General features: G+C 43.7%; 1 protein-coding gene across 2 annotated transcripts in view; it reads left to right on the top strand.

Moving 5' to 3' along the window:
* DALRD3 (DALR anticodon binding domain containing 3) overlaps positions 1–16,824 on the top strand; it is a 321,275-nt gene extending 304,451 nt beyond the window's left edge. For both annotated transcript variants that reach the window (XM_069643313.1, XM_069643314.1), the window contains 2 exons: positions 9,374–9,442; positions 16,180–16,824. In XM_069643313.1, the coding sequence (XP_069499414.1) occupies positions 9,374–9,442; positions 16,180–16,299 (189 nt within the window). In that variant the 3' untranslated portion in view covers positions 16,300–16,824. The remainder of the gene's footprint in view (positions 1–9,373; positions 9,443–16,179) is intronic.
* Positions 16,825–23,957: the final 7,133 nt, after the last annotated feature.

Genomic DNA, 23,957 nt, shown 5'->3' on the forward strand with positions numbered 1-23,957 from the left:
AAATAATGGCATGCACTTTAGCAGAGTCCTACCTGTTACCACTGGTTAGCGCTTTGTGTAACTGAGCTGCCTGGTCCAAATCAGCAGTTCTCCCAGTGGGTGTCTGTTGCTGGGCAGATGTGGGGTTGTTGGCTGTCTATAATTGGACATTTACTACACGTGTGAATGGTGCACATCCTTCCTATTGGATGGTTAGCTTCAAGTCTGCATTTTAGATGAGGAGAGACGGTCTAGAGGCATTCTGGAGTTAGTCCACTGGAGCCAAGATTCTGAAGACGAGAAGACCAGTACTGAAGACCCAGAGGACTGCAGCAGAATCATTCAGCATTGGCAAAGGCAATCTCTGGGGATCATCTGCTTTATCTTCTGCTACAAGAGAAGACATGTGTTGACTACGTCTTCCTCTCCTGGACTGGTGAAACCAACCTACCCTGTGTCCAGCATCACTGTCCTGCATCACCTGCTCCCCATCCTGAACAGGGGTCTGCGTTGAGACAGTTTTTTGCTGATGCCTCAAGCTGAGCTGAGTAGAGTCTGACCGATCCCTGACGGATTCCTCACCCCTTCACTTCACCTGCTGTGTCCTGATGCTCCATCCTCATTGTTGGAGTGTTGCAGTGCTTACTTACCTTGTCGTCCAGACCATCAGGCTGCACGTCTGCAGGAACCACAGCTGCACCATAGATCAGCACATCCCTGTAGTCAGGCCTAAACACAACACCTACTTCAGCCACTGGACTCTCGACTCTGTATCCTCCTGTAACCAGGCCAATGGTGTAAGTAAGTGCCCCCAGCAATTGTCTGATACTCAGTGGGTCGTATTTCACAGAATCAGCAGGGGCACCCCCCCCTAACCTCTAGGAATTGCACAGGGGTAAAGCCCACACCCTAACACTCCCCTTTCCTGCCTATGGAGTTCTGGCCTAGGATCTCCCCTGGGTAACACGTAGCATCAGCGTGGTGTATTGTACCCTGACCAAAACTCCATTGTTCTAAAAGTGTGCTTTTGAAAAACCTATTATGTGAGGCAATATGGTGTGCAAGGGAACATTGACTTCCTAACCCTCCACCCCCTTCTCAGGAAACCAGTAGTTTGGTCTTTTTTGAACATTGGATTTACTTACCTGGTTAGGGAAGGATTGCTCACGTTAGGTGTCTGTCTTTTAATTCTAAGGCAGTTCAGTATATCTTTTGCAACCACTTTTCTTTACCTCTTGTCACAGTTTTGCTTTGCCATTGTGGAATGTATTATAAGGTTTAATTGTAAGTTTTTGTGTAATCTCACTTTGAGAGTCCTTACTGTGTGGATATGTATATATAAAAGTGTGCGCTTTAGTGTATGGTATCCTTCTGTTTTACATACATGTTTATTTGGGCTTGATGAATATTTTTAGTTTGGGCTATTACAGCTAGGAAGAGATGTCATATGAGATGGTACACAAAGTTTGAAGGTCTTGTTTGATTATTTGCCCACCCATTGACTTCATGGCCATGCTAGTCCCTCTGACCATTCCACCCAGTTCCTGTCCATCGCCACCCAAAACACCTCCTCCTGGGAACTCTTTGCGCTCTCTTTAATCAAGCCTTACCATCCAACTTTGCACTGAAAGTGCATGCCTTTGTTTTTTCTAAGCAGCCTTGTAAATATTAATGACTTAATTGGAAATGTGAACCCGCTACTGGTGTAAGAAAAGTTTGGTCTGCCTTCGGCTACTCAATTTAGCAGCTCTATGCGTGTCCTTTTGCCGAAGCCCTATTAAAAATAAGCATTGGCAAAGCCAACAGTTTTGGCTTGTGTATAACTATTATGTATTAGGCATTTGCCAGGCACTGCTATATGATGCACAGCTACTCGCACCATTTTGCCCCTACTACCACCAATGGCCAATTAATACTACTATGGCAGTGCCTGACAAGTCTTTCCCAGGCCTACAAAAAAGCCCAAACTGTTGGCATTGCCAATGCTTGTTATACTTGTGTAGATCTCTATTTCTTGACTGACTCGAAGTGTCATTAACTGTACTCATCTATCTAATGTTTTCTATTGCGCTACCAACCCGAAGGCCTCGGGGTGCTCACAGGAGATCACATGAAAGACAATAGAAAAGAGTTCATGAAATAAGACCCTGAGAGCAGACCACACCTAAGAAAAAAGAAGCATGTGAGGAGGCATGTCAGGGAATGAAAATCGGGACAGAGATCAGCCACATTCAGCATCAAACAGGAACGTTTTTAGGTGCTTCTTAAAGAGGACCGTGGATTCACTGTTTGCTACATTTCTAGGAAGGGCATTCCACAGCAAAGGTGCTCAAACATAAAAACGGGCTCTACTAATTATTTGAGAATGGGACATTCTTGCATCAAGCGAGTGGTGCCATTGGAGCGCACAAATCGTTCAGTGCTTTTCTTTGTAATCCTGGTAGTCAAATAAGAAGGGGCTTCATCGTTAATGCTGTGACGAAGTCCTTATGCTGTAGTATGAGTTTTATGGACAACCAATGTAAGCTCTTTCTGGCTTTCATTGTGTGTGCCTTGTGTTTAGGACCGCAGACAGCCCATTTGGCCCCATTTTGGATTATTTGCAATGTTTTTATATTCCTCTGAGAAATGCTGATTAAAAGGCTATTGCAATAATCTAGTTTGCAATTTGTGATAACAGCTGCTATCATAGCAAGATTTGTTTTAGACAAAAAAGAGCGGATATGCCAAAGAAGTTGTAGATAATAGCCGCAAGATGATTAAAGATAGCTGACCTGCCGATTAAATTTTAATTGGGAATCAAAGAAAAGAAAACGTCTTGACGGTTTTTGAGACAGATAGAATGTTGGGCAATGACACATTTGGCATAACTAGCATCAAGATTGTTCAGTTTTTGTGGTGTGCCCAGGATAAGAAGCTCAGTTTTTGCATTAAGAGCCAGTGAATTCAAGGCCATCCACTTTTGAATCTCAGTAAAGATATAATTAATGTACTTATAGAGTCATCCATGTACACCTGAGAGTTTAAAGACAATCTGTGCGTCGTCGGCATAATTGCGAGGTAAACGCCAATTTTAGACAAGAGGACAAACGGAAGTCTTGAGTAAACATTAACAACGGGGAAAGACATGAACCCTGAAGGACGCCGCAAGTAAGAGTAGAGCTGTTAGATTTGGTGTTATCCTTGGTAACATTAATACTTCTTGGACCCAAGAATGAGCCAAACCACGCTGTAGCTGAGTGAGAGCATTTACCTACCGAGGATAGTCTATCCGCCAACAGTTGGTGATCAACAAGAATAAAAGCGGCGGATAGATCTAATAGCAGGAGTAAAGCTCTGTTACCCTCATCAATCTGATCAGCGATATGTGATTTCAGGTCGAGAAAAGTGAACTCAGTCCCATGATTCAGCCGAAAGCTGGATTGCTGGGCAGCCAAGATATCATGTTTTTCTACAAATGCCTGATACTGCATATAAGCTATTTTATCCAGTATTATCAACATAAAAAGGACATTTGTTATGGGCCAGCAATTTCTGACCTCTGCAGGATCCCGTTTATCTTTTTTTCAATATGGGCGTAACCCATGCCTCTTTGATGTTTCCCGGTACCTTAGACTCGGGGGGAGCTATATTCTTTGAAGAGCGATGCAGGGAAAATATCACCTTTGAACGAGGTGGTTTTGAGATTAAGAACTACGTTAGTGACCTCCTCTATTGAAACTGTGTGAAAAAAGAAAAGTGAGAAATCGGGGGCAGATATATCAAACCTATTACTGGAAAGATCAACCAGATCAGATAATACGTTTATTTGAGCACTTATATTCTTCTGATGTTTCTGAGTCTTATAAAAAAAACTGTCATGGATGCTTTGACGCCAGGTATCATCTTCAGGTGTACCGGAGGTGGTGGGGCATCCTTTAATTTAATTGAGTATAGAAAATAGCTCCTTTGGCTGTGATTTGGCTTCTAAAATGTGGTGGTTTAGATGGAGTTTCTTTGGCCTTAAAAGTAAGTAAAGTTCTTGGCCGCAAGTTTATATACACTGAGTTTCTTCTGTCTGGGATTTTTCGCCAGGCACGTTATAACTTGCACTTCTGTGCTCTGGCTTCAAGAACTTCAGGTTTAAAAGGGGCATTGAGATTGTAAAATTTTTTTGTATAAGGTTTTACAGGAGCAAGTGTCTCAAAAGCTTGATCTACAGCTAATCTAATACCAGAGGTAAAATCTTCAAGTGAAACAATTTCTTCAAGGGATGGTAACAGAGGAAGAACTATAGGCTTTGTGGGTAATCTTCCGAAGATTGCGGGATTGGCGTGGTATAGAGGATTGTTGAGGGCAAGCAATTGTAGTCTGGGGAACCATTTCGAAGGAGATGAGAGAATGGTCTGACCAGATGCACTTCTGAATATTCGTATGTGCGATCGTTAAGATTTTTTGACAGGACCTAGACAAGGGTAATAACCCTTGGGTGGGGAGGAGCCTTGACATGTTGGATAAAGACTGAAATAAGTGCCTCGGTGAGAGAGATAGCCTCGAGATCCATAGGGTTGTTTAATTCACCTAAAATGTTGGTGTAATAGTGTAATTTACAAAATATTTCCTAGGAACGCTAGTAATTGATCCTCGAACAAAGGTGTTGTGGTAGGTAGCCCATATAACAATAAATTGTTACGGGATGAGGTAGAATCAAGGCTAAGTTTTAAGAATAGTCCCTTGCAAAGATCCAATTTAGAAGTATTTGATACATGTATTTTTAGGGTGGATTTAAAAATCGTCAATCCCACCTCCCTTTTTGTTCAGTCTATTCAAGTATAGATCTGAATAACCAATAGGAGTTGCTAATTGGAGAGAGTGATATGAGGCTTCATGCCCACAGGTCTCGGTAAACACTAAAAGATCCGGTTTAAATTGAGTAATAAAATCAGCAACTTCATGGCAGTTTTTAACCAGTGACCGTGTGTTCAAAAGGACACAGTTCAAAGAAGACCCGTGGGAAGAGACTTTAATGCTAGAAGCAGGTAAAGGTGCAACGCCAAACCCCAAAGTCATGTCTAAGTAAGTATTTTGATCAGAAAAAGCGGGTGCTCGCACACAAAACACCTTATCTCCTAAATCTGCCTTACTGCTCAGCATACACTACCTTGAGGGAGTTTGGTTAGCCCTTCCTAATCATCTAGGTTGGCCTCTCCAGAAGCTGGTTCTGTAAATCCCTCTGAACATATTTGGTTCCTCTGGTGAGATTGAAAATGAGAACATTTGTGGCACCTGTCCAGATATCAATCTCCATTCCAAATGGCTCAAATCACCCTGAAAATAGTGAATTCAGTTGGTGGGTTCTTCAGAGGAATCGTATGAATGGTGTCCACACCTTCATCCCCCTTTTAACCAGGTAGCGGTGACTTAGACACTCTTCAGCATACAGCTGGGGAGTCTATGGTCTACACCTGCAAACCCAGTCTGCATTATATTTCAGTATAGGCCACACCTCTCTAGATGAAGCCATCCTACTGGACTGGTCGAACCAGATACTATATGCCCTTCCTCCGGTTCCTCATTCCGAGTCCGCTCTCTGTAGATGCTAAAGCCATCCAACAACTGGAGTTCGATTCTCCTGGTCCCAACTTGGCACTACAGATTTGGTTGTCAAATCACCTCCAGCTCCCATGCGGCACGTCCTGGCACCCCCACAAATACTAAATCTGATCAGTCACCAGAGACGAAGGATTCAATGCTCTTCCCCACAGCAGCTGATTTTGAGAGCTTAGTACCAGAGCAGTAAGTCTTTGCTTGTTCTGGCATGTCGAAACAAACCATGCAAATCATTAGAATTACCAGGAAAACAATCTACCCCGAAGCAATACGAGGGCAAATTCCTTCAATTGTGTGATTGTGCTGTGGATAAAAATAAGATGTAGCCTTTCTTTGCAACTTCAGACATCGTGTCTTTTATGTCTTTCTTGGTCTCCACAAGAATGCTTGTGGATTCCTGCAAACATTACTTATCGCTTTTGCTACAAACCTAAATAATCATGAGAATACCTTTTTATATAAACAATGAGGTAATATAACATGTCCATTGTCTATTTCATCTTAATCCTCCTTTCAGAGAAGCCACTCTTCAGCGGGACCTCGATGTTGTTTTAGGGCGCATAATCTGTGAATCATTGAATGCCCCAGATCTTGTCTATTTCATCTTTATCCTCCTGTCAGAGAAGCCACTCTTCAGCGGGACCTCGATGTTGTTTTAGGGCGCATAATCTGAATCATTCAATGCCCCAGATCTTGTCTATTTCATCTTTATCCTCCTGTCAGAGAAGCCACTCTTCAGCAGGACCTCGATGTTGTTTTAGGGCACATAATCTGAATCATTCAATGCCCCAGATCTTGTCTATTTCATCTTTATCCTCCTGTCGGAGAAGCCACTCTTCAGCGGGACCTCGATGTTGTTTTAGGGCGCATAATCTGAATCATTCAATGCCCCAGATCTTGTCTATTTCATCTTTATCCTCCTGTCAGAGAAGCCACTCTTCAGCGGGACCTCGATGTTGTTTTAGGGCGCATAATCTGAATCATTCAATGCCCCAGATCTTGTCTATTTCATCTTTATCCTCCTGTCAGAGAAGCCACTCTTCAGCGGGACCTCGATGTTGTTTTAGGGCACATAATCTGAATCATTCAATGCCCCAGATCTTGTCTATTTCATCTTTATCCTCCTGTCAGAGAAGCCACTCTTCAGCGGGACCTCGATGTTGTTTTAGGGCGCATAATCTGCGAATCATTCAATTCCCCAGATCTTGTCTATTTCATCTTTATCCTCCTGTCAGAGAAGCCACTCTTCAGCGGGACCTCGATGTTGTTTTAGGGCACATAATCTGAATCATTCAATGCCCCAGATCTTGTCTATTTCATCTTTATCCTCCTGTCAGAGAAGCCACTCTTCAGCGGGACCTCGATGTTGTTTTAGGGCGCATAATCTGAATCATTCAATGCCCCAGATCTTGTCTATTTCATCTTTATCCTCCTGTCAGAGAAGCCACTCTTCAGCAGGACCTCGATGTTGTTTTAGGGCACATAATCTGAATCATTCAATGCCCCAGATCTTGTCTATTTCATCTTTATCCTCCTGTCGGAGAAGCCACTCTTCAGCGGGACCTCGATGTTGTTTTAGGGCGCATAATCTGAATCATTCAATGCCCCAGATCTTGTCTATTTCATCTTTATCCTCCTGTCAGAGAAGCCACTCTTCAGCGGGACCTCGATGTTGTTTTAGGGCGCATAATCTGAATCATTCAATGCCCCAGATCTTGTCTATTTCATCTTTATCCTCCTGTCAGAGAAGCCACTCTTCAGCGGGACCTCGATGTTGTTTTAGGGCGCATAATCTGCGAATCATTCAATTCCCCAGATCTTGTCTATTTCATCTTTATCCTCCTGTCAGAGAAGCCACTCTTCAGCGGGACCTCGATGTTGTTTTAGGGCGCATAATCTGCGAATCATTCAATTCCCCAGATCTTGTCTATTTCATCTTTATCCTCCTGTCAGAGAAGCCACTCTTCAGCGGGACCTCGATGTTGTTTTAGGGCGCATAATCTGCGAATCATTCAATGCCCCAGATCTTCGCTCCTGTAAAACTTTGTTCCTAGTCGCTAATAAGTTAGCCAGAAGATTGTATTCACTGATTCTAAGAATAGTTCCTTCCTTAATCCCAAAGCAATGCATTTGTATTTCACCGCAGCCTAGAAATATTATGGCAAACGCCAGTCCTTAACTAAACCACAGCCCTATCAAATCTGTTTTTCATTCTTGAGAATGTCTGATGTCTGGTCAGCAGTTCTAATGCTTGTTTTCTTTGCTGTCAACCTCTGGAACCCTCTGCCTATCCATCTATGGCTTGGCCCGCCAAGGAGCTGAAAACCCCCTCACCGCCCCTCCCACGTTCTTTCTCCCCCCCCCAACACCTAAGATTAACATCCTATTTACTTTTATACATCCACCTGTGACCTATGTAAAATGTCCTTATGTTCCTCTTTAACTTAGGATGTGTCTGAGAGTAAACCTCTTTTCCCAGCAATGAAAAGCATTCCACTGCCCAGGGACCATGCCTTTGCTCTATGAATAGCCCTAATAAAATAAATTACATGGGAACTGGAACTGTGTAGGGTGCATACCCATATAGGCCAAGAGGGGGACCTGATTGCATAAGTGCGTGTGCCTGGTGCTGCGCTGCACGGAGACTTGCGCAGTTCTTAGCAGTTTCCGGCCCCGTATGACGTCCTTTTATCGCCGGGCATTTCAAAGCCTGCATTTTAAACGTGTATAATATAACGAAAGGGTTAATCGTATTTTTCTGGGTGCGGGAAAGGGCAGATGAGGGGTTGGTGGGGTCGGGTATAGTTGAACATAGGTGACGGAGAGGGGGAGCTTAGGAGGCGCCATCCCCAAAAAGAAATTCCGATTCACTTTTTTTCGTTATTATACACGGTTAAAATGCAGGCTTTGAAATGCCTGGCGATAAAAGGACAGCTCCTTTAGTGAACAACTTAGCATTGGATGCACTGGACGTATACTGACCGGTTGATGCTTCCTTTGGCCAGGGAGAATCATTGGTGTAGTGGCTTGGCTCTTAGTGGGAACCAGTTGCCCGTTGAATCCATTGAGTAGGCACTGAGCCAAATCACTGCTGGATAGACCTCATTCTCTGAGCAGCCTAAATTGCCAGTGCGTAGAAACAGGCTAAATGACAGACTTAGGTGCTAGGTTTTAAAATATTTATGTTAAAAAGTGTTTTGCTGTACCACAAGATTATTCATGCATTTTCCCTTCTGTTGATGTTTTAATTCTGCTGTTTGTCTGCAGCCAGAATCCTTAATTTGTAGACTGCCAAAAAGTATATCCATAGGTGCATGGGCTAAACATGCTTGAACGTGAATCCATACACTGTGCCTGGGTGACTCTGGAAGTCAGGGGGGCTGGGCCTGGGTGACTCTGGAGTCGGGAGGGGGTGGGGAGGAGGTGCTGAGTCTGGGTGAATGTGGAGTTGGGAGGGGGTGGCTGAGCATGGGTGAATCTGGACTCGGGTGTGGGGGGCCTGAGCCTGGGTGAATCTGGAGTCTGGGGGGAGGGGAGACTGAAACGAGACTGAATCTGGAGTCGCGGGCGGGGGAGACTGAAACCAGACTGAATCTGGGTTAATCTGGAGTCGCGGGGGAGAATGAAGGTGGACTGAACCTGGGTGAATCTGGAGTCAGGGTGTGGGGGAGAGTGAACCTGGGTGAATCTGGAGTCGAGGGGCAGAACCTGGGTGGTTTGCTATCCAGAGTCTAAAGCTGCATTAATCTGCATCCAACACTTGCCTGTGCGAGCTTGCATGAGTTTTCCCCTCTTTGTGTTCAAGGTGTGCAAGTTTCTGGTGAACCTCAGCATGGACTTCAGCTCCTACTACAACCGTGTTCACATTCTAGGGGTAAGTTCCGTTTTGATTATAAGCCTTCCCTTGCATGGTCCTGTCCCTTACTTAACACATTCATATCGCTGTTTTGCTTTTTACATGTAATTGTGGCGCTCTATGCATTTAGTGGAGTTTTGTTTCTGTAATTTACAAAGGTGCTTGGTTACCAACATTTCTAAGATAAGGCAATCATCCTCTTGCTGCTCCAGTACACAGTGCTCATACTTTGCACGGCAGATCACCTTGTACCTCCACATGTTCACACCCTGGGATTACTGCTGACCTCGCTTTAGAATGTGGCATGCAGAATTCTGTACGATTTTAAAAAGTGATATTTCTACATATCATGTTTCCTACTCTAAAAGCAAAATGGTAACGATCTTGGACAAACCATGGTAGTCCATGAAAAGCACTCTGAAGCCCATGCTTTGTGATGAATGTGACATTGTGGTTGGTTTGTGGACGAGGTCCCATGATGAGTACATAGTGTTCCATTTTGGTCTAAAGCCAGTGTTGCGTTTTTCTATCAAGGCCAGGACAGCAGTTCCTGCGCAACTCTACGAAGGGAGCAAGGGGAGTGGTACGCATGTACCCCCATCTGAATGCTTTACTAGGCTATCCCTTCATGCCTGGCTCAAGCTCACTTCCTAAGCTGACAGCACTCCTTTCTGACGTAGGACGGCTGAGATAGCTCCTCGAATCTATTACAGAACATGCAATCCCAGGTATCGCTCCGGAACGGGTGTTGGCCTTACCAAATGATCTTCCAAGGTCTTCAGCGTGTTGCTTTCAGAGGGCTATAGACATGAGCACATCATACACGCTAGTGATTCCAGTGGTTGGTCTACAGATGCGCCTCGCATGGGACTGCCCACCTCATCAATGGTCTCCACAAATGCAACCCCATGGCACCCACTCGCAAACCTTCAAAGCCAGCAGCATCATGTACAGACATGCCACAATGCGTGCCACCTTCTACGTAGCCGAGAAAATCACCATCGCTGGAGGTTAGGACCCGGCCAGAAAGAAAGGAGCCAGAGATGGAAGCATTCTAGATCTACCCCCCTACACTGTGCCATCGCATACCCAATAACATCACTCTTCCACCATCATGAAATTCAGAAAAGAAATCAAGAACCCCCTGCTACAAGCCACCATCTTTTTCATGTCCCATAAGATAAACCCTCCTGAGACCAGCCACCCCAGTATCTCTCCTACTGCCCACACTAGTCTCCTTTTATAGTCCCCCCTCCCCCCCCTCCTATCTCCAATTCTATGCTAGGAACTGTAAGTGTTCACTATTCTCTGCTCACGTACATTTTATATTGTTTATTAGGAGTGTGCGTGTATGTGCTTTGTGTTTCCACCAAGTTAGTCCAAACTCTCAATGGTACATGTGGCAGAGTAGTCTGGCTTCGCTCTTGGGTGGGCAGAGGACTGGTAGAAGATGCAAATAGTTGCCGCCTAGCTCACACGGGTAGCCCCACACATCAGATTACTAACCAGTGTAGTGTTTAGAATAGTCATACGTAGTATTATAAAAAGAGTAAAGGCTCTAGTAAAGAGCCGGCACACTTAAAACTACCGGGGGAGGGCGAGGGCTTTCATTACTTCACAAAGTCCGAAAAGGGCACAGTTCAGTGATTTCATATAAGGAGGAATATAAAATGATGGGTAAGTATTAAAATGCACTGAACTTTCAAAATTCCAGGACGGCAAGGGCAACAATGATGCATAGAAGGTGTGTGCGTAAATAAATGGCATCACTGGGCAGAGAGTTGGAAGTTGAGAAAGCAAGTGGGCAGAGTCAATAGTATGTTTCCGGTTATTGTGGCACTAGTAGCCATGTACTACTTGCAGGTCCCAGTACCATACGAGGGGGCGCCATCCAATTAAGCTGTCTTGGGGCACGGGAGGAGCAGGGGAGGAGGGGGGGCAATTACACCAAAAGACATCCAGGTTCGATTAACTGAGAGCTGTTGAGTGGGCAATCGGCCCACTGAAGAAAAAAGAGTTGTGGTACTCGAGTCTTCTAGATGGTCTTTACACATAGCCTTGGGACCCTGAAGAGGACCACCAGCGAACAAGGCGGTGGGGGGGGGGAAACCTAGGCTGAAGGATGCTGTGTCCAAGGCCCAGGAATCGCAGAAGCAGAGGTCAGTTTAAGTGTCTGGTTTGGGACTTGCTTGGCGTTGGTTGTGGGCTCCGTTTGGTTTGCAGAGTCACAGGAGGGGGCAGGATCATAACGTAGGACTCCTCCCTCCCTACTGCTTTCAAAGCACGCACAATGAGGTTTGGCATAGGAAGTGCTGCAGCAACGAGGAGCCAAGGGACAACCCTTGAAATGGGTCACAGATGGCTCAAGTGGAGACAAAGGATTTGGCACAGGCAGGGCAGTCTCAGGATCAGGAGCGGCTGCAAGCCACTTGGGTTCCAGCTAGCCAGCAGGGACTCTCACTTAAGGGCCAGCGACTATTACAGAGCTATGTAGGCTTTGGCGGGCACCAGGGTCTCTGTTGAAGGGCCATCCTGTAGTGCCAGAGGGAACAGGATGCTCTCGATGACCCCCCCCCCCTTTCTAAATAATTCAAGGTCTGTGCCAGTGTCTAGATTTATTTTTCTTTCAGTGGAGACGGTTTGATATGTCGCCTGCATTAGTAGGATCATCCCAAACCAACATATAGGAAGCTTGGGGTCGCCAGCTTCCATATATAAAATGCCGCTGCGTTAACTACTGTGGATTCTGCCTCTGTCAGGGCTGCCCAAAATTGGTCCCTGCTTATATTCTCAATTGATCTCACGAAACCCCAATACCATTAATATACAATGGCACCAAAGCAGAAGAAGCTGTCAGTATATGCCTGCTTGTCTCAACTTCTGTGGAGCAATGTCTACACATCATTTTGCTCTACACTTGTCCACTTGCTCATAAATTCTTTTGTCCACAATACTTTCAGCCTGAGTTGCATCGTGAATGGCCTGGGTGCTGGATTGGACCACACTAGTAAATAACTTTTGGGTTTGCCGATCTTAAAGCCCTGCTGTGAGTATTCTCTGTATCTCTGAAGACCATTCAGTCTATCTATGGCCATGACCGTGTCCCTCTACATCGCTTCCTTTTTTATAAGTGATACACAATCTGAGCGCTCACATATTATGTCCATAGTGAGATCTAATTTAGACAAATAAACTTTCGTATGATTGCCCAGATCTTTAACAAAATTATTTGAATAGCTTCCCGAAAACCAACACTACTTTCAAAATCCAAAAACAATCAATGTTGGTTATGCACAATATATGGCAGTATGCCAATGTACAAGCATTTTAATGCCGGTTGTGTGCAATGTATGCCAGTATCCAAGTATTTTCATCCTTCCTGTGCCAAAAGTATGCCAGTCTACAAAGTTTTCAGCCTTACTCTGCCCAAACTGTGACAACATTGCTGTGTGAAAACATTGTGTTGATGCCTGTGCATTGTTTATATGCCAGCTTGCCATTGTAAAACGGTTCCTATTGCCATTATGGTCCTACTGCCAGTATTCCTCCTACCTACGAAACATGCAATGCTTCCAAAGCTAGGCCCTGTTCCTCGCCCCCACACCTACCCTCCTTTCCTGCTAAGGTTCAACAGCCCTTCTCATTTTTCCTACTGAATGATGCAAGAAAGCGAGTATGACTCCGCCTGACAGTGGTCCTGTCCTTCCTCAGCCCAGGTGCAAGGTTACCCTTTGCATAGGGAAGGGGCCTGGGCGTATACTTCATAACACTGCAAGTGGCTGATCTGCGCCAATATCTTAGGGTCTTGGTAATTCCTTAAGCAGGAAGAATATAATCGCTGTGCATCAAACAAGCTGCAGATTCTTTCCTAAGCTTCCTAGGAAGAGTGATGCCATAAACCTCAGTAGAAATGAGCCAGTGGCTTCTACCTGGCAGCGCCTGAGGGCGTTGCCCTGCCCTTGCTCTCGCCCACCTCTGCACTCCCCACGGTATCGGCCTCGGCCTCTGAAGGGTGGAACAGAGAAGGCCCGAGTCAACAGGGATTGGATCCTGTGGCCAGCAAGTTATACTAACGTGTGCAGAGGATGGCTGCATTAACCACCAGTGTCAGAAGAGGTGGTGGAAGAGGGCGGCAGAGTGTTGAGGCATTTTTTACCTAGGGAATTGGTCCAGAGCGTGTGGGTAGCACTCTATATCCATGTATAAGAGACCATTTTAAAATTGGGATAACAGTGGTGCAACCCCTTGTCGGCAGATTTGCATTGCTCGGACAGAAAGGGTAACTGGTTAGGACATGGCTGGCAATGCCAGGGCACCTTATCATAACAGAACAGCTGGAAAATAAACCTCTGCTCTTTGGTGCTGGTCACCACTTCGCATGTACCTTGACGGTGCTTAGCTTTAAGAATGTGTCTTTTCCAATTGGACGGGGTAAGATGTGAACTATGTGTTGGACTTGTGTTATGCGCTTTGTGTAGAGGTGTGATAAGTAAACCGTAGGCACACAGCAGGGAAGTGCAGGCTCTTAATGATGCGTGTGAAACCCCTTATCGGGCCGTGTTGGGTCCATCTCAGTGTATGTGTGGGATGTTGTGTTGACAGCAGCAGCCTGTTCTTATTTTAGTGGCGGGGGACTGCATGGCAGATGTCGATGTGCCATCCTGCCATGATGCAGGGCGAGGTGGTGGGTGGGGCAGTCTGAAATGTGCATCACTCGGACATTGCGCGCTGCAAACCTTGGAGGTCTCATTGTGGCTGTGTGGTTTTCATTCCGAGTTACTGAACGTGGTGAATCAATCACTCACATGTCCACCACACACACGCAAGCATATCAATAATTGTGTCGTCAATGTTTCAGTTATTTAGCCCTTTATACCCTTAACAGGAGTAGAGATATGTTGACGGCTCATTTTATTATCATGTATTTGAAATTTAGAAAATGTGGTACATTTGTGTCAAATGCTTAATCACGCATAACCTGAAACCCATCTCTTTTTAAAAAAATGTAATTATAACAATACATGAAATGTCAATAAAATTACAAAAAACTATATACATAATTACAAAACAATATAGATACACCCCCGTAATCACCCGGTTCACATCATGTAATATACAAATGTCAGATTCAATACATTGCCATAAATGTACCCCAAATCTTCATAAATAACCCATTCTTGCCTTGTTTCCTATACATATATATCTTTCCACATCTGCCAGGTCAAGCATTTCATTCAACCAGTCCTCCTTTAAAGTAATGTCGGATTTCCAATTCCTAAGGATGATTTTTTTCCCACCATGGCATCTCTAAATAACCACTTCTTTTGGCATTGAGTGAGCAGCTCTAAGGTAGCATCATTTCCCAATATCAATGTTTCAAAATCAAAAACAATTGGTTCATTCAAGACCTTCTCCAAAATGACACTAATGAAACCTGAAACCCTTCTGAGCGCTGCTGCCTACACTTGTTTTAAATGCAGAAAGGTCTGGGGTTTTCGCTGCCACTGCGCATCCACGAGGCCTGCGTTTTAATCCATGCTTAATCATGTATGATTGTCATCCTGAGTAAAATGCCTTGAGCTTCCTTAGTTAATCTGTCTGATTCTGGCGCTATTTAAGTGGTAACCATTAAGTGCATTCTGTATAAAGCACACTTTTGATTGTGGAATCATATAAATATGCACGCACACACACAGTTATGATCACATTAGCAGCGCACACTCTCGCAAGTTCCACGCTTTTCTTCTCACCCCGCTTCGTGTCACATGACGAAAGCGCAACGCGGATGTGGTCATTGCTTTAATGGCAAGTCCAAGGAAGTGCGCCGCGGTTCTGGTGTGCAAAGTCCTCCACCTCCGTCCCATGTGCTGAAAGACAGCTACTTGTGTAAGTGATCGGGTAATAGCAATCACTTTTGACCACAGTGGCAGCTGTTCTGATGAACCTATTATCCACGTGCCTACACCGGAAGGAGAAGGTTACCAATTTCTATTCACTGAACAGCCGGTCGGCAACGCTGATCTCAAGTGATTGTAATGCAAGCATCTTCATTATGGGCGATTTTAATACAACATTTGGACAGAGTCCAGAGACTGAGCTGGGACAGAAGCACTTGAAAGTAGTCCCTGGCATACCTGAGCGGAATGCAAGTTTGGCAGGCCAGGATTTGAGAGGTTGGATGCTGAACTCCTTTTTGCAGAACTTTTCTTTGGTAGAATTGAACTGGAGGTGTGATGGTGACAAGCCTCCAAAAGCGACCTTGACCTCCGGTGGCAGAGGTTCTGTGATTGGCTATTGTTTGATTGTTTCTCTGATCGAAGTGTTGGTACTATAGGATTATGGTGCCTTTCTGGTCTAGAAATGACTGTGAATATCACTGACTTGGAAGCTTGTACTGGCTACCTCCTGTACGGTTGGGAATTAGGACAGTGTCCTTAAGAGCAATCTTCCATTAGTAAAAAACTGTTTTCTTCTCATGCAAAGTCATGTTAAATAATGAGAATCTAAGTTTTCTTTTAAGTCTTTGTTAAAAAAAAGTTTGGAGTGTAGAATGAGTTTTCTGACTGTGCAGTGTACACTGTACTGGCATGAATGTGACGGGAAAGCTCAGGCATGTACACGCTCTCCCACTTATGTAGTCTGTGGTGTTCACTGGTGAGGATTCTAAAGTTCTTTTTGGTAATAACCATGGATTGATATTTTCATGCAAATGTTTTATATCGAACAAAGTCAATCGATTTCCTTGTCTTTTACAGGAGCCATTGCCACACCTGTACAGCCAAATGTTTGCTCGGCTTCAGCTGATGAAAGCATTGCAAAGTGTTCTCCACAGTGCTCTGGCTACACTGCACATACCTCCACTCAGCCAACTCTGAACACTGCTTAAAGTCTCAGGACTCTTCAGATTGACCAAGATCCAGTGGCCATATACAGTGTGATCCAGTAATCGCGAACACCTTTGCCTTGAGTGACCTATCCAGCAATAATGGTCCGGGTTGGAAGTACGGACTGCGATTGAAGACTGCCATGTGTCCATTAATACCAGGAATATAGACCGTTCAATTGAAAGGAATGAGAGCTCTAAAAAGAGACAGCTTGAACATGGACTCCGGGCTCTTGAGTTCCTGGGCACAATGTTCATATTGATTGAATACAACTCAACGGTTTACATCCGACTCTCACACTCTGCTCAGCAACCTGACCACTAAGGTGTTGCTGCTGATGAGTGTTAAGGAATTTGTGTGGTTTCTTTACTCAATGTTGGGTTGAAATCCTATTTTGATTTCACAAGACTGCTTTAATATGGTTTGGTGATCAATAGTACTGTTTCCCTTATGAGAGGTCATACTGTGATGTGTAATGCCATGGACACTCAATAAACTGTCCAATGTAAACATGTATTAATCCTCGTCGGTCTGACTCTTCCGGTCTTCCTCCATTGGGTGTGCCCTTCCTGTGAGGTGTCCCTTCAAAACACTGTACAGTGCATTGTTCAGCTTGAAGGCTTTAAGAGGTAGGGATAGTGCAGCGAGAGGCACATTTTGAAAGGCGAAACGTTTTTTAAATATGTATATATGTGTGTGTGTGATTATATATATATATATATATATATATATATATATATATATATATTACACGGCCCACGGTAGTGGCCGTGTAGTTGTGGTTAAGTTGCTAATCCCATAGGAAGAGAACTTTTTGGGCGGCTTATAACTTCGCTCTCCCTGGACAAATCCTCACCAAACTTTGCAATATATATATATGGCCCATTCTAAAAATAAATTGAAAAGTTTGGTGAGTTTTGATCCGGGGGGGGGGTGTCCCAAAATATTTTTTTTCCCCATGGTCTGAATGGGGAAAAAACTTTGCTCACGCCTACAGCCCAAACCGCTGGATGGATTTTCACCAAAATTGCGGCAGGAGCAGCGGCTTGGTCCCGAAAGCGTGCTTTTGTAAATTTGGTGAAAATCCGCCCAGTAGTTTTTTTTTTAAAAAAAAAAGGTCTACAAAAATTACTGATATCTATGACCGCTCCGTGGACACACTTCCCTGTTCTCTCCGCGGACAGGACACGGATTGGTTCATCGGCTTGCATCATGTCCACGGACATGTGACGTGTTCGCTGATTGGATGGTGAAGAGCGTGAAGTGCGTCAGATTTTTGGAAACGCCCGCCATCTTGGATTCGCGGACATCTGCCTGTGTCCGCGAACATTGCGGTAAAACATATTAAAAAACACAACATTGCACTTGTCAAATTTATCAAATGATCTCTGGGGATGTGAGGGGTGATGAGGATGGGATGGGATATGGCTGCAAGAAGCAAAAAAACTGGTGTTTTTCGCCTCAGAAGTCAGTGAACAGTTCAGATGTTCACGAGCAGTCCTAAAAAGTTTGCAGACACCTCAGCATTACAAGGTTGGTGAAATGCAGTTCTTGAATGGCTTATAAGTTTGGCACCACTTAATAGAACGGCATTAGATTTTGCATGTATATTTTAGGACCGGATTCCGAATGAGTTTACAAAGTTTGGCGGGATTCTGTCATGAGGGGGCAAAATTAGAGGGGGGTGCCAAAATAATGTAAAGGCTTATAAATGAGGTGCCATTTGACGAATCTGGACTTCATTTGGCAAACTGATAATAGATCTAGATATAGATGTTTTCGTAAAGTCTGAATGGATTTTGTGGGGGCTAGGTTATATAACGATTGTATGTGCATACATTTGACACTTTGAAAAAAAATAAAACATGGGTGGATTTCCAGCAAACTTGCGTAAGAAGCATTGGCAAGGACCTACAAGCATGGTTTTGGAAATGTTGCCAGTGTTTTATTTTTTGACAAGTGTCATAATGTAGCTACAAAAAATAGCGGTATACCTTTAGTGACTGAGGGGTAGCCTGTGGCCATGGGCAGTGGCCAGATTGTCCGGGTCATGGAATAAGGTCATGATGCGGACAATCTGGCTACTGGCCATGACCACAAGGGACAAAACATAGGATTAAAGTGGCCATGTCCACCTGGGACTGGCTTTGTGGTAAAGCTATTCGAAATGAGGATAGATTTAAAAGGGAAGAAAAATGTGCTTGTGGTAATATAGTCATAGGGTTCTCTTTTTGCCTTCTGCAGGCTGCTATGGAAAGCGAGGAGGGGCCCTGTATGGAACCCTCACCTTCCCTTTCCATGGTGGCCATCCTGCAAAAGGATTTTCCTTCCTACACCGGGACGCCGCAGGCATCCCGGTGTTGGAAGAAAAATCCTATTTTTTAGCACCCCGGGTTCCCGCTTTGGGAACTTAGGGTGCTAATGGCCTTCATCCCCCATTTCAGGGGCTGGCATGGGGGGATAATGCTCCAGAGACCTCGTTATCCACCCTTGCTTCGCTTGGGCTGATAACTTGTGCTGCTGAGCCGGTATCCATCGTTACAGTCCCTGGAACAGAGGATGAACGGCACAATATTCCCATTAGCATAACACAAAATGCAAATGGAAATGGTGGAAAATCTTATTTAGTCTATGTACATTACTGAGAAATAAAAAGTAGAGGGAGTCTATAAATGTTTTTTTTTTAGTTCTATTTTTTAACTGTGAAAGGTGGTTCCTAAAGGAATATGTCGTTTGTTGCTTTTGGATGTATTTTTTTTGGCAGGAGAGCTGAGAACGAAAGGTGGGGAGGGAAATGAGGGAAGAGCAACCAAACACTAAGATGGAGGGGTAGGTGGACAAGGGAAAATGTTGCGCCTGTGTTATTTCTAAGTTAGGGGGCACTGTTTCTCATGCTCCTTGATTACAGCAGTGGTGGTGGCTCTTGGGGAGGAGGGATGGCATTAGTTGATGCCATTATAAGATAAATAGCAGTTTTGCTAAAAGTATGTACTGTGTACTGGATTGTTAATGGATAATGAGTAGGAATAGATGTTGGAGCTGTGCAAGGGAAATTTTGAAGTTGGAAGTTCCTAGATCAGTAGAAAATGCAGTTCCGAACTGTCCACCAAGCAGAGATCTTATCGTGAAGTGCGGACGGGTTCTCAGACATGTCATCATGCCACGCGCCAGCGTATGGTCATGTGGCACTGTCCGGAAGGTCCGCTATGAAGTCAGATGTTCGTAGACATCTACAGATGCAAAACTAGTTGAAATAGTTGCAAGACGTGTATAGAAGTGTTAAAAATTATTCCAGAGGGTGGGAAATGGCAGAGTTTTAAGGTGAAACTTTAGAAATTGGACACAAATATTGCTATATTGGGTAAGTATGATATTAGTAAGTTGTAGGAAAATGGCATGCACTGGTAAAAACATCAAATTCAATGAAAAAACTTAGTTAAGGGGACATTAGGGTTAAGGTGGACTAATAAAAACCTATGAAATTCAAAGAAAAAACTTTGTTAAACGGACGTTATGGTTCCAAGTAAAACCGAAAAAACCCTGAAATTCGCAAGTTATGGTAAGCTAAGCAACCATAACCCGCGCCACCACCGTGCACTGCTAAGACTAACACCCAGGACATCACGATGACATCACAAATGTCAATTATGACATCACACGTGACATACATTTTGATGAAAAGTCTCTACAAGAGTTGTGTTTATATTCTTGATAACAAGATGTCAGGAGTGATCGGGAGACCTATCAGGAACTACTTAATCTATTAAAGAATGTACTCATCTAATATCATTGTATTGGAGTGTTGTTAACACAGAAACCTAATCGTATATAAACATAGCCAATGACTGCAGCATGCACCATAGAAGTACACTATTTATAATATTGTAATTTTGGATAGTACAATAATGAATGCTCCCTTATCAGAGTTTTGAGTAATGTTAAACATGTAATAACTAGCTAACAATTCAAGACTTACAGCACTTGTGCTGGTACAAACAATACATATGAAGCACGACAATGCATACAAATCAGAGGCACATACAGGGAAACTAAAGTAAGGAAGAAAAACTGCATCATCAGAAAAAGTTAATGACATTAAAGTTTATCTTCATGTATACAAATGAATTGTGTGTTTGAGGCGTGCTCATTTCCCCATGTATGTGCACCATGAGCTGAGACCAAACCCTAAAGAAAGTACTTAAAGAACATATGACAAGGTTAACATCTAGATATATAGCACCTTTTTTAATTTGATTATTCTGACTGCCAGTGAACAAAACCACCTGGCCTATATATGTCAAGGAACACAAACAAGTGGCCCAGATATGTGATGTCATCAGTGATGTCATCAATACCATTTGTGATGTCATCTTTGATGTCCTGGGTGTTAGTTTTAGCAGTGCACGGTGGTGGCGCAAATTATGTTTGCTTAGCTTACCATAACTGGCGAATTTCAGGGGTTTTTCGTCGGTTTTACCTGGAACAATAACGTCCGTGTAACAAAGTTTTTTCTTTGAATATATATATATATATATGTTTATAAGGTAATGCGCTCTGAACCCGTAAGGGTGTGTGTATGTATGTATATATGTAATGTATATATATATATTACATATACACAAAACAGGCCGTTTCACAGCTGAAAAGAATTGAATGCTGGTAGCAGCCAAACGTACAATACAAGTTGATGAGAATAATGATAAGCATAGGATTAATTCAAGGGCAGATTACTATGCCAGCCACTAGGGTCGAATCAGATAAAGAAAATAATTATGGTCAAGTTTGCAGACAGTTGTCTAGTAGTGGTGATATAACGTAGCTTAGCTAGAGTTTAAGTTCCTGGATAGTGGTGGTGTCAGCCTTTGACATTTGATCTTCAGTGGGCTGGATGCAATTAGTTGTGGTCCAAGCCACAAAGTAGGCCAGCACCTGACCTGCACGACCAAGGCTCCTCCTGAGGTTGATAAATTGTGTACTCCTGGATTTGTAAGGATTCGACAAAGCAGTAGCAAGCTCAAGATATATATATATATATATATATATATATATATATATATATATATATATTCAAGATAGAGATATATATATATCAGTAAAAGAACTTTGTTAAAGGGACGTTATGGTTAAGTTGCGCTACTAAAAACCTATGAAATTCAGTGAAAAAACTTTGTTAAAGGGACGTTATGGTTCAAAGTAAAACCGAAAAAACCATGAAATTCGGCAGTTATGGTAAGATAAGGAACCATAACTCGTGCCACCGTGCACTGCTAACACTAACACCCAGGACATCAAAGATGACATCACAAATGCCATTGATGACATCACTGATGACATCACATGTCTGGCACTCCCTTTTTTCCCTTTACTGACATATCTAGGCCACATAGTTTTCTTCAGTAACAGTCAGGAAGTAAAAATAGAAAAGGTACTATATTTGTAGACTTAGGGTCCTGTCACATCATATGAAACATATACATAGCGGAAGACACAGGCTTGAAAGAGAGCAATCCTTTCTGTGCATGAAGATAATCATTAGGGTTATCAGCACTTTCTCATAGTTTTATTTTTATTACTCTACCTTCCCTGTATATGCTCATATTTGTATACATTGTACTCACTCTCCTTTCCTTTGGGTGCAGTCACATCATGTGATACACATACATATGGTAAGTAGCAGCTTTGAAACAGAGCAATCTTTTCTCTGCATAAAGACAATCAGTTAGGTTATGAACTCTTTCTGCTACTACTTCTGCTTTTTTGTTTACTTCACTGTCCCTGTATATACTCATATTTGTATGTGTTGTTGTCTCTTTGTGTTTTGTCTGTAATAATTATGTATTAAGTGGGTTTTATTATCTACTTATTACATGTTTCACAGTACGCAAAACTCTAATAAGAAAGCAGTTATCATTTCACTATTCAACATGGCAAGATTATGAATAAGGCACCTTCATCATGTATGCTGCACACACTGCCTATGTTTCTGCCTGAGTAGCTTAGTATACTGGATAGAACTTCATAATAGAATGCTATTTATATCAATGCATTGCTTAATGCACTAATTAGCTCATGATATTTATCCCATTGATCATTATAAGAATCCCTTGTACAGAGTTTTCATGAAAAGTTGTTAGGCAGAAACCTGTGCAGTTCCCTTAGGGACCACTGCAAAAGATTTAAGACTACAGGTGTTGGCAGTAAACCCACTTGGTAGCAGTCTGTACCACCCAGATTTACCTGGTAGCTGTGGCTGAGCAGTCAGACTTCCCTCAAGAAGAGTTAGGCAGTATGCAAAGTATACTCAATAGGCACTCAGATACAATAATACAAGCAAACACTGACCAGAGCTTTGGTATCAAAGTATATAATTATTTATTTAATAAACACACAGTTGAAACACTCCAGCACTCTTATTGTAAAATATTCTAAACACAGTTACTATTATGATATATACACCCTTTTTCCCTATTTAGAAAATCACAGTAAAACACCACTTATTTTCATACAGAGGTGAGCGCTTAACTAGATTGCACTCTAATAAGTTTGTGAAAAAGGAAGGGAAAAAGACAGAATATGAAGAGGTACACCACTCTACGATTCCAGAACACTGTTAGCAAGGCAGGGGGCAAAAAGTCACTGGTGAGCCAAAGGCCAAAGGCTGGGCCCACTCTTAGAGAGAGCAGAGCACAAATGCGCCCAAGATCACACAGTTACACTAGGCTTAGAAAGTCTTGCAGAGGGTTCAGAAAAGCGTTTAGAGAGGCTTAGAAAAGTTTAGCCAAGGTGTCCCAGGCTAACCCAAGTTCGAAAGCCGGGGCTAAATCTACCCCGTACAGTCGGTAGCAAGGGAAGCCAGGCGGGACCCGGTACCTTAAGTGGGAAGGATCCACCAGCGGTGGCAGTTGTTCCTGGTAGTGGGTGCAAGTTGCGTCGTCGTCCAGGGGAAGAGAAGATCTCGACTTGGAGAAAAGATGAAGGTCATTGCACTACCAGGGCAGAAACCAGCCGCAGAGTTTTCCGGTTAAAGGTGGTACCTTTGTCTCGCGGTCGAGGTAAAACGTGGTATCCCGGTTGCCGGGGTGCTTGGCACGGGCAAGGCGGCCGCGAGATACGTCGGGAAAGCGAAAAGACGGTGAAACTGACTATCCCCACCAGTCAAAGGAAGAAGACTCTCCGGCGGGAGATCTCCTCTGTCGTTGGGAAAAGTGGTGAGGCAGTCCAGCAGGGCTCCACCGGTGGTGGTGTCGTGGCAGGTCGGCTCAGCTTCTCCCTCGTTGGATTCTTAGGTCCTGTGGCGACTTCTGAAGTTCCAGTCCCCAAAGCCCTGCTTTTATGCAGCAAACCCCCATTCACTCAGCATAGCTGTCACTCAAACATGCTAAGTGGTGAGCCGGCCGGCTCACCACTTGGGCTAATCAGGACGGAGTGCGACTTGAGTTGCCTAGGCAACTCAGTCCAGGGTGCCTAAATTCCCCTCCACCCCTCCTAAGTACCCCAGACACAGTGGTACCACTTTGGAGGGCTTCTGTGGAGAAGCCCGCCAAAAAGTGGAACAAAGGGCTCGACTTGGGTTGGAGTCACAGACGAGAACACAAACGCCATTTTAGAATCAAGTTTTGGCAAAAATTACCAACCGGAGAATTAATATT

The sequence above is a fragment of the Ambystoma mexicanum genome, chromosome 2p (genome assembly GCF_040938575.1).
Source record: "Ambystoma mexicanum isolate Mex_15411 chromosome 2p, UKY_AmexF1_1, whole genome shotgun sequence".
Lineage (NCBI taxonomy): Eukaryota > Metazoa > Chordata > Amphibia > Caudata > Ambystomatidae > Ambystoma > Ambystoma mexicanum.